The 11825-nt window shown below is 46.4% G+C and overlaps 1 protein-coding gene and 2 pseudogenes across 1 annotated transcript; all 3 read left to right on the top strand.

Annotated features, from left to right (window-relative positions):
* The first annotated feature begins 951 nt into the window (after positions 1-951).
* LOC132098242 (fibroin heavy chain-like) lies at positions 952-2608 on the top strand (annotated as a pseudogene).
* Positions 2609-4982: 2374 nt separating this feature from the next.
* Positions 4983-6903, top strand: LOC132097443 (putative per-hexamer repeat protein 5; the record flags this gene model as incomplete). The annotated part of the gene is made up of 3 exons (XM_059503158.1): positions 4983-5208; positions 5441-5656; positions 5801-6903. Coding segments are annotated over exons 1-3 (1413 nt in total), but the record flags the coding sequence as incomplete, so codon positions are not given.
* Positions 6904-10326: 3423 nt separating this feature from the next.
* On the top strand, positions 10327-11825 carry LOC132097444 (uncharacterized; annotated as a pseudogene).

Consider the following 11825-nt stretch of genomic DNA (forward strand, 5'->3'; position numbering starts at 1 on the left):
AGTGTTTGCTCATCTGCAATATTGGATGTTTCCTTTTAGATGTCAAATATATATACATTTCTTTTTTGTAGAATAAAAATAGATGTCTATTAGAAGTCTTTAAGATGTTTATGATTTAGAACGTATGTAAAACTGACATCTGAAAGACATCTGTCAGACGTTTGTAGACAGCAGATGCTTTCCAGATCAAGAGATCTTTAACAGACATCTTGCAGACGTACATGTGCTATAATGTTTGTAAACATTTAGATTTGACAGTATTTTAGCCTCTCAAAACAATTTTTTTTAAATCTATGCAGCAAACATTTTAAATATCTTGAAAAATGCTTTAATGTCTTTAAAGCTTTGGCCATTTTTTTCTTTCTTTTTTCTCTCTCTCGTTTAAATCTGGCCAAAATCTAGAAAAAAATGATGCTGGCTATGACTAAGTGCAATTTAGGCTAAGACTCTCTTTGTTTTTTTTTTGAAGCTATGAATAAATTACGCTAAACATCTTTTCTACTAAAACGGGTTTCGGAACAGTAATACAGAGAAACGCATGAACAGAGATGGTAAAATACAGATTCTGCTCTGAGTGAACCGATATTTCTTTCTCTCTTTCATTTTTAAGCCCTGCCTACAGCATATGGAGCCACGCACATGCAGAAAAAAAATAGGCTAATTATTATGGCATGGCGTGAACGCAGCATTCAGCTCATCCAACCCCAATCAAACATACCTGAGCAAGCTAATTTAGGCATTCAGATTACTTGAAAGCTAGAGGCAGGTGAATTTGATCAGGGTTGGAATTGACCTGCTCTCCATGGATCTTTAAAACCCCATTTTACTGAGGTAGATATTACAGCACCACTTATTCGTTTGATTGTTGTGCGCTTTGCTGTCCGCTTCTCCTGACGCACCAATTCAGCGCGTTTTCCAGCAGAGATCGTTGTGAGATCGCAGGACGGGAGGATGACAGCTCGAGTGTATTTCTCGTTGATTGCTGTTTTATTGTGTCTGTTCGGATACTTGAACCTAACTCATGCTATTCAAAGACGAACCACAGGTGAGAAGACCTGTTGACTTTAAAATTATTAACACCATTTAGGAATGAGTAGTAGGTTTTAAAGGATGGCTTTACAAAAAAAAATAAAAGAAACAGCAGTATAATACTTAGAATATAATTCACTCTGTAGGTAAAACCTGCAATTCATGCTTCGAGTGTTTCTTGTTGTATTCTGAAGTGGCATACTGTCTATATGCATAAACTAAAACTGACTATCTGTGTCCACACAGTGAAGCCGGGTCAATGTCCAATACCGGAGATGATTCCACACAGCTAAAAGCTGTTTCCATGATGGCCAGTGTCCGACCCGACAGAAGTGTTGCCCAACCACTGGTAGCTTTGCATGCAGTGAAGCATGTGGCTAGGGAAGAGGTCAGGGAAGTTGCCAGGGAAGTGGACCGGGACAAGGCCAGGGTAGTGGACAGGGCCAGGGTAGTGGCCAGGGACAAGGCCAGGGACAAGGACAGGGAAGCGGTCAGGGACAAGGCCAGGGTAGTGGTCAGGGACAAGGCCAGGGTAGTGGACAGGGTCAGGGACAGGGCCAGGGTAGGGGACAGGGTCAGGGACAGGGCCAAGGTCAGGGACAGGGAAGCGGTCAGGGACAAGGACAGGGACAGGGAAGGGGTCGGGGACAGGGCCAAGGTCAGGGACAGGGAAGCGGCCAGGGTCAGGGACAAGGCCAGGGAAGCGGCCAGGGTCAGGGACAAGGCCAGGGAAGTGGCCAGGGACCGGGCCAGGGACAAGGCCAGGGTAGTGGTCAGGGACAGGGAAGTGGTCAGGGACAAGGTCAGGGTAGTGGCCAGGGACAAGGTCAGGGACGTGGCCAGGGACAAGGTCAGGGACAGGGTAGTGGCCAGGGACAAGGTCAGGGACAGGGTAGTGGTCAGGGACAAGGCCAGGGTAGTGGTCCGGGACAAGGACGGGGAAGTGGCCAGGGACAGGGCCAGGGTAGTGGTCAGGGTCAGGGACAAGGCCAGGGTAGTGGACAGGGACAAGGACAGGGCCAGGATAGTGGCCAGGGACAGGGAAGTGGTCAGGGACATGGACAGGGTCAGGGACAGGGAAGCGGACGGGGACAGGGACAGGGCCAGGGACAAGGATAGGGTAGTGGTCAGGGACAGGGAAGTGGTCAGGGACAAGGTCAGGGACAGGGTAGTGGCCAGGGACAAGGTCAGGGACAGGGTAGTGGCCAGGGACAAGGTCAGGGAAGTGGACAGGGCCAGGGACAGGGCCAGGGTAGTGGTCAGGGCCAGGGACAGGGCCAGGGTAGTGGCCAAGGACAAGGCCAGGGGAGCGGCCATGGTCAGGGGAGCGGCCATGGTCAGGGAAGCGGTCAGGGGAGCGGCCATGGTCAGGGAAGCGGGTATGGTCAGGGAAGCGGTCAGGGGACCGGTTATGGTCAGGGAAGCGGTTATGGTCGGGGCCAGGGAAGTGGTGAAGGGAATGGTCAGGCATGTGGCCAAGAAAATGGTCAGCGCCGTGGTCGTTCAATTGTTAATGGGAATTCTGCCTAACACTTACTGGAGATCTTTTCAATTCTATGCTCCATTCATATGGCATGTTTTCCCTGTTCACTCAAACAGTTTAGAAATGTGTCTGCCCCCCCCCCCCCCGCCACCTCAAATAAAAAGAATTGCTTGATTTGAAGAGTTGGTGTTTTTGGTATTATTTGGCTGTTTTCTCGCATCGCTAACTGTCATCTGTGCTTTAAGTTCCTCTCCTTGAGACCTGTTCCTTTAGCCAAGTATTGCATTTCAGCCTGAGCCCTATGGGCCCCAACTTAAGATATCGGGACAGTTTTCACGTCATAGCTCAGACCTGGGTGGGGAATCGGGGTTGTTTTGTTCTTCCTTGGATCTATGTTTTTAAATCTCCATCAATTATGGTGACAAAAAGGATTGCCCTCACTGGTAGAAACGACACCAGACCTATACAGCAACTGTCAAGTGAGGCTCGACTGTGATTGGTGTCCAGCAACAGCAGCGAGTGCTGGAAGAGTTCCACATAAAAGCGCACGCAAAGCTTGCCGCAAAACCCCAGCAAGTGAGAACCATAATGTGTCGGGGCCAGGGGAAAAATTATATTTGCTGAGTTTCGGTTAGGTTTTGTGAAGGGCTTTTGCTCAAAACTTGCAACGTATGCCGGTATTGTAAGTGCTCTAAAGTAGAGTCTCTACATTAATGTAATTGCTCTTATGAGCAAAAATGATGGTTGTTTCCACTGTAAGGAAAAAAATGCAAGTGATTGTGCTTGGCGACTCCTAGTCCGGCAAAGTGGCTTTAAGCTTTCACTCTCTGCACAAACTATTAAATATGCGCCTAATATAGCACCCATCTATATAGGTTAAATGTTTAAACTAACATTGTGATTAAGTATTTTATGTATAGATTTTATTTTGGTTAAGTAGTGAGTGATTTGAGAAGGCTAAGTTGATCAAACATTGGTTAACTCACTGGCCGCTTGGTCGTTAGGCTACTTGAATATACAAAAGCTTAAATTTAACAAAAAATGTTCCAAACATAATTCTTAAAGTTCTGGAGAAAACATTGGCTCTGAGGCATCATTTTTGGAAGACTTAAGGCTTTCTCATAGCCTTCTTTGTGCTTCAGCTTCATTGGAGAACATGTATCCTTCTGGAGCTCCCCTGCACGAGACAGACTCTTCTGATGATCCTCTACAGAAAAATTGTACTTGGAAGCACTCATTTGAGTTCCTCTACATTATACTTATTTGTCTGGAGTATGTTTTCAAAAGAAACATCCTTCTGAAGGAGCTTCTCTGTATGCTGGGTTCAGTGTCGTACCGCACACCTTAAAGCCCCCCGCAAAGAACAAGATGGGCCCCCCCACCAGCAGTAATGTCATAGTTATTGTGCACCTGCTGCAGGTCTCTTCCATTTACATAGCTAACTGACTTATCAGTCGTGAATGTGGTGAATAATCTTTGCATTGATTCATTTCATGTAGGTTAATGGCAAACACGTTTCAGTTCAAACAATGTCCTAAGACTCGCTAACTGTCAAAAAACATAATTAAATGAATAACTATATGTGCTAAATTTTGAGAAAAATGAAATTTCAATATATTTACATCGGCATTTACATCCGCAAGACGTATTATTTAGAGTGTTTGCTCATCTGCAATATTGGATGTTTCCTTTTAGATGTCAAATATATATACATTTCTTTTTTGTAGAATAAAAATAGATGTCTATTAGAAGTCTTTAAGATGTTTATGATTTAGAACGTATGTAAAACTGACATCTGAAAGACATCTGTCAGATGTTTGTAGACAGCAGATGCTTTCCAGATCAAGAGATCTTTAACAGACATCTTGCAGACGTACATGTGCTATAATGTTTGTAAACATTTAGATTTGACAGTATTTTAGCCTCTCAAAACAAATTTTTTTTTTCTATGCAGCAAACATTTTAAATATCTTGAAAAATGCTTTAATGTCTTTAAAGCTTTGGCCATTTTTTTCTTTCTTTTTTCTCTCTCGTTTAAATCTGGCCAAAATCTAGAAAAAAATGATGCTGGCTATGACTAAGTGCAATTTAGGCTAAGACTCTCTTTGTTTTTTTTTTGACACTATGAAAAAATGACGCCAAACATCTTTTCTACTAAAACGGGTTTCGGAACAGTAATACAAAGAAACGCACGAACAGAGATGGTAAAATACAGATTCTGCTCTGAGTGAACCGATATTTCTTTCTCTCTTTCATTTTTAAGCCCTGCCTACAGCATATGGAGCCACGCACATGCAGAAAAAAAAGGCTAATTATTATGGCATGGCGTGAACGCAGCATTTAGCTCATCCAACCCCAATCAAACAAACCTGAACAAGCTAATCAAGGCATTCAGATTACTTGAAAGCTAGAGGCAGGTGAATTTGATCAGGGTTGTTATTGACCTGCTCTCCATGGATCTTTAAAACCCCATTTTACTGAGGTAGATATTACAGCACCACTTATTCGTTTGATTGTTGTGCGCTTCGCTGTCCGCTTCTCCTGACGCACCAATTCAGCGCGTTTTCCAGCAGAGATCGTTGTGAGATCGCAGGACGGGAGGATGACAGCTCGAGTGTATTTCTCGTTGATTGCTGTTTTATTGTGTCTGTTCGGATACTTGAACCTAACTCACGCTATTCCAAGACGAACCACAGGTGAGAAGACCTGTTGACTTTAAAATTATTAACACCATTTAGGAATGAGTAGTAGGTTTTAAAGGATGGCTTTACAAAAAATAAAATAAAAGAAAAAGCAGTATAATACTTAGAACATAATTCACTCTGTAGGTAAAACCTGCAATTCATGCTTCGAGTGTTTCATGTTGTATTCTGAAGTGGCATACTGTCTATATGCATAAACTAAAACTGACTATCTGTGTCCACACAGTGAAGCCGGGTCAATGTCCAATATCGGAGATGATTCCACTGTGTGCTAAAAGCTGTTTCCATGATGGCCAGTGTCCGACCCGACAGAAGTGTTGCCCAACCACTGGTGGCTTTGCATGCAGTGAACCATGTGGCCAGGGAAGAGGTCAGGGAAGTTGCCAGGGAAGTGGACAGGGTCAGGGACAGGGAAGTGGCCAAGGACAGGGCCAGGGAAGCGGTCAGGGACAGGGAAGTGGCCAGGGAAGCGGTCAAGGCCAGGGACAGGGCCACGGACAATGCCAGGGCAGTGGTCAGGGACAGGGAAGCGGCCAGGGACAAGGCCAGGGTAGTGGACAAGGCCAGGGAAGCGGTCAGGGACAAGGCCAGGGAAGCGGTCAGGGACAAGGCCAGGGAAGCGGTCAGGGACAAGGCCAGGGAAGCGGTCAGGGACAAGGCCAGGGTAGTGGACAGGGTCAAGGACAGGGCCAGGGTAGGGGCCAAGGTCAGGGACAGGGAAGCGGTCAGGGACAGGGAAGCGGTAAGGGACAAGGACAGGGTCAGGGACAGGGAAGCGGTCGGGGACAGGGCCAAGGTCAGGGCCAGGGAAGCGGCCAGGGCCAGGGACAAGGCCAGGGTAGTGGTCAGGGACAGGGAAGTGGTCGGGGACAAGGACAGGGTCAGGGAAGTGGTCGGGGACAAGGACAGGGTCAGGGAAGTGGTCGGGGACAAGGACAGGGTCAGGGAAGTGGTCGGGGACAAGGACAGGGTCAGGGAAGTGGTCGGGGACAGGGTCAGGGTAGTGGCCAGGGACAGGGCCAGGGAAGTGGCCAGGGACAGGGCCAGGGTAGTGGTCAGGGCCAGGGACAGGGAAGTGGCCAGGGACAGGGACAAGGCCAGGGTAGTGGTCAGGGACAAGGCCAGGGTAGTGGACAGGGTCAAGGTCAGGGACAGGGAAGCGGCCAGGGTCAGGGTCAAGGCCAGGGTAGTGGTCAGGGACAGGGAAGTGGTCAGGGACAAGGACAGGGTCAGGGTAGTGGCCAGGGACAAGGCCAGGGACAGGGTAGTGGCCAGGGACAGGGTAGTGGCCAGGGACAGGGTAGTGGTCAGGGACAAGGCCAGGGTAGTGGTCAGGGACAAGGACAGGGAAGTGGCCAGGGACAGGGCCAGGGTAGTGGTCAGGGACAAGGCCAGGGTAGTGGACAGGGTCAAGGACAGGGCCAGGGTAGTGGCCAGGGACAGGGACAGGGTCAAGGTCAGGGACAGGGAAGCGGTCGGGGACAGGGTCAGGGACAGGGAAGCGGCCAGGGTCAGGGACAGGGAAGCGGCCAGGGTCAGGGACAAGGCCAGGGAAGTGGCCAGGGACAAGGACAGGGCCAGGGACAAGGCCAGGGTAGTGGTCAGGGACAGGGAAGTGGTCAGGGACAGGGTCAGGGTAGTGGCCAGGGACAAGGACAGGGACAGGGTAGTGGTCAGGGACAGGGAAGTGGTCAGGGACAGGGCCAGGGTAGTGGACAGGGTAGTGGTCAGGGACAAGGCCAGGGTAGTGGTCAGGGACAAGGACAGGGAAGTGGCCAGGGACAGGGCCAGGGTAGTGGTCAGGGTCAGGGACAGGGCCAGGGTAGTGGACAGGGTCAGGGACAGGGCCAGGGTCAGGGACAGGGCCAAGGTCAGGGACGGGGAAGCGGCCATGGTCAGGGAAACGGTTATGGTCAGGGGAGCGGTTATGGTCAGGGAAGCGGTTATGGTCAGGGCCAGGGAAGTGGTCAAGGGAATGGTCAGGCATGTGGCCAAGGAAATGGTCGGCACCGTGGTCGTTGAATTGTTAATGGGAATTTTGCCTAACACTTACTGGAGATCTTTTCAATTCTATGCTCTGTTCGAGTGAACAGGGAAAACATGCCATATGAATAGTTTAGAAATGTGTCTGCCCCCCCTCACCCCCCCACCTCAAATAAAAAGAATTGCTTGATTTGAAGAGTTGGTGTTTTTGGTATTATTTGGCTGTTTTCTCGCATCGCTAACTGCAGAGGTGGAAAGAGTACAAAAAGATTCTACTCAAGTAAAAGTACCATTACATTAATGAAATTTTACTTGAGTACAAGTAAAAGTACCAGTCTAAAAATCTACTCAAGTAAAAGTAAAAAGTAGCTCATTTAAAATTGAGTAAAAATTACTTGGTTACATTTTAACAGTGGAAGGGAGTCAAAAATGGGACAGGCCAAGGTTGTCAAACTCAGTTCCTGGAGGGCCACAGTCCTGCACAGTTTAGGTATAACCCTAATTAAACACACCTGATCCAGCTAATCTAATCATTTAGGTTTATTTGAAAACTACATGATATGTGTGCTGGAGCAGGGTTAGAACTAAACTCTGCAGGGCTACGGCCCTCCAGGAACTGAGTTTGACACCCCTAGGTCTATTAATCTCAAACTAGTTGTTTTTAATTCAAGGAATCAGTTATTTAGAATAAAACATTTGGGCTGTTACCAGGCAAATCAGTATCAACAAACTCATCTTTTAATGCAGAGGAAATGCAGAAGATTCATTGGAAGTGGCATTTAGATGTATTACACTGTTTAGTGCAGACAAGAATGCATTTAACCTGCAGTTACAAATGCTTGAATAATGTTTTGATATACAAGACATAAAATGTTGAATACTCATTTGAAATAAGAAATTAATTATTTAAAACAATCAAAAGATACTTTAAATGTGAAATTAAAATGGACAGTATGTGTCAGCAAGTCATTGTTAATAAGTGAGTCATTGCGATTGAACCGAATCATTTAAACGGTTGATTCATTCAGGAACGAAACACTGTCACGTTGCTCAGAGACGCAAAACTGTGCTTTGGTGGCTGTGTTTGGAATTATTTTCTGTTGTAGAAATAGAGCTAAAAAAGGCAATATGGTGTCTAAAACGCAAGTCTCTTAATTAACTTGTTTACTGAACTGTTATATATATGTATGTATATATTCATGATGATTTTTGGAGGAAAAGATGGCATTATTTGTGTGATTTTCATTTAATATATGAAATTATATAAATATGTGAATTTTCTGCCCCTATATCTTCAATTTTGTGATTCTAAATGCATTTTAGGAGACTGAATCACACAGTGAAAGAACGCACTATAAATGCGCGCGCACATCATTAAAACAAAAATAGCACACTCCTCACCACTGCCTTTTTGGCTATTTTGTGCAAAACCTTTTGCTAAAATGTCAAAGCTTCATTTTAACCACCAATGCAACGATGCAATTATTACGCTTACCTCTACATTCTTGCGAAGGGTTGATGTCTTTTCGAGATTTTATAAGCTGCTAGTTTGGTCTTCCTGATTTGAGAAGGCTAAGTTGATCAAACATTGGTTAACTCACTGGCCGCTTGGTCGTTAGGCTACTTGAATATACAAAAGCTTGAATTTAACAAAAAATGTTCCAAACATAATTCTTAAAGTTCTGGAGAAAACATTGGCTCTGAGGCATCATTTTTGGAAGACTTAAGGCTTTCTCATAACCTTCTTTGTGCTTCAGCTTCATTGGAGAACATGTATCCTTCTGGAGCTCCCCTGCACGAGACAGACTCTTCTGATGATCCTCTACAGAAAAATTGTACTCAGAAGCACTCAATTGAGTTCCTCTACATTATACTTATTTGTCTGGAGCATGTTTTCAAAAGAAACATCCTTCTGAAGGAACTTCTCTGTATGTTGGGTTCAGTGTCGTATCGCACACCTTAAAGGCCCCCGCAAAGAACAAGATGGGCCCCCCCCACCAGCAGTAATGTCATAGTTATTGTGCACCTGCTGCAGGTCTCTTCCATTTACAAAGCTAACTGACTTATCAGTCGTGAATGTGGTGAATAATCTTTGCATTGATTCATTTCATGTAGGTTAATGTCAAACATGTTTCATTTCAAACAATGTCCTAAGGCTCGCTAACTGTCAAAAAAAAACATAATTAAATGAATAACTATATGTGCTAAATTTTGAGAAAAATGAAATTTTAATATATTTACATCGGCATTTACATCCGCAAGACGTATTATTTAGAGTGTTTGCTCATCTGCAATATTGGATGTTTCCTTTTAGATGTCAAATATATATATATAGGCTATATTTCTTTTCTGTAAAATAAAAATGGATGTCTATTAGAAGTCTTTAAGATGTTTATGATTTAGAACGTATGTAAAACTGACATCTGAAAGACATCTGTCAGATGTTTGTAGACAGCAGATGCTTTCCAGATCAAGAGATCTTTAACAGACATCTTGCAGACGTACATGTGCTATAATGTTTGTAAACATTTAGATTTGACAGTATTTTAGCCTCTCAAAACAATTTTTTTTTTATCTATGTAGCAAACATTTTAAATATCTTGAAAAATGCTTTAATGTCTTTAAAGCTTTGGCCATTTTTTTCTTTCTTTTTTCTCTCTCGTTTAAATCTGGCCAAAATCTAGAAAAAAATGATGCTGGCTATGACTAAGTGCAATTTAGGCTAAGACTCTCTTTGTTTTGTTTTTTGACACTATGAAAAAATGACGCCAAACATCTTTTCTACTAAAACGGGTTTCGGAACAGTAATACAAAGAAACGCACGAACAGAGATGGTAAAATACAGATTCTGCTCTGAGTGAACCGATATTTCTTTCTCTCTTTCATTTTTAAGCCCTGCCTACAGCATATGGAGCCACGCACATGCAGAAAAAAAATAGGCTAATTATTATGGCATGGCGTGAACGCAGCATTTAGCTCATCCAACCCCAATCAAACAAACCTGAACAAGCTAATCAAGGCATTCAGATTACTTGAAAGCTAGAGGCAGGTGAATTTGATCAGGGTTGGAATTGACCTGCTCTCCATGGATCTTTAAAACCCCATTTTACTGAGGTAGATATTACAGCACCACTTATTCGTTTGATTGTTGTGCGCTTCGCTGTCCGCTTCTCCTGACGCACCAATTCAGCGCGTTTTCCAGCAGAGATCGTTGTGAGATCGCAGGACGGGAGGATGACAGCTCAAGTGTATTTCTCGTTGATTGCGGTTTTATTGTGTCTGTTCGGATACTTGAACCTAACTCACAATATTCAAAGACGAACCACAGGTGAGAAGACCTGTTGACTTTAAAATTATTAACACCATTTAGGAATGAGTAGTAGGTTTTAAAGGATGGCTTTACAAAAAAAATGAAAGAAAAAGCAGTATAATACCTCTGTAGGTAAAACCTGCAATTCATGCTTCGAGTGTTTCATGTTGTATTCTGAAGTGGCATACTGTCTATATGCATAAACTAAAACTGACTATCTGTGTCCACACAGTGAAGCCGGGTCAATGTCCAATACCGGAGATGATTCCACTGTGCTAAAAGCTGTTTCCATGATGGCCAGTGTCCGACCCGACAGAAGTGTTGCCCAACCACTGGTGGCTTTGCATGCAGTGAACCATGTGGCCAGGGAAGAGGTCAGGGAAGTTGCCAGGGAAGTGGACAGGGTCAGGGACAGGGAAGTGGCCAAGGACAGGGCCAGGGAAGCGGTCAGGGCCAGGGAAGTGGCCAAGGACAGGGCCAGGGAAGTGGTCAGGGACAAGGACAAGGCCAGGGACAGGGCCACGGACAAGGCCAGGGCAGTGGTCAGGGACAGGGAAGCGGCCAGGGACAAGGCCAGGGTAGTGGACAGGGCCAGGGACAAGGCCAGGGAAGCGGTCAGGGACAAGGCCAGGGTAGTGGTCAGGGACAAGGCCAGGGTAGTGGACAGGGTCAAGGACAGGGCCAGGGTAGGGGCCAAGGTCAGGGACAGGGAAGCGGTAAGGGACAAGGACAGCGACAGGGAAGCGGTCGGGGAAAGGGCCAAGGTCAGGGACAGGGAAGCGGCCAGGGACAAGGCCAGGGAAGTGGCCAGGGACAGGGCCAGGGTAGTGGTCAGGGACAGGGAAGTGGTCGGGGACAAGGACAGGGTCAGGGTAGTGGCCAGGGACAAGGTCAGGGTAGTGGCCAGGGTCAGGGTCAGGGTAGTGGCCAGGGACAAGGTCAGGGAAGCGGTCGGGGACAGGGCCAAGGTCAGGGACAGGGAAGCGGCCAGGGTCAGGGACAAGGCCAGGGAAGTGGACAGGGCCAGGGACAAGGACAGGGTAGTGGCCAGGGACAGGGTAGTGGTCAGGGACAAGGCCAGGGTAGTGGTCAGGGACAAGGACAGGGAAGTGGCCAGGGTAGTGGTCAGGGTCAGGGACAAGGCCAGGGTAGTGGACAGGGTCAAGGACAGGGCCAGGGTAGTGGCCAGGGACAGGGTCGGGGACAGGGCCAAGGTCAGGGACAGGGAAGCGGCCAGGGCCAGGGACAAGGCCAGGGAAGCGGCCAGGGACAGGGCCAGGGACAAGGCCAGGGTAGTGGTCAGGGTCAGGGTAGTGGC

This window comes from Carassius carassius, chromosome 21, assembly GCF_963082965.1.
Source record: "Carassius carassius chromosome 21, fCarCar2.1, whole genome shotgun sequence".
Classification (NCBI taxonomy): Eukaryota; Metazoa; Chordata; class Actinopteri; order Cypriniformes; family Cyprinidae; genus Carassius; species Carassius carassius.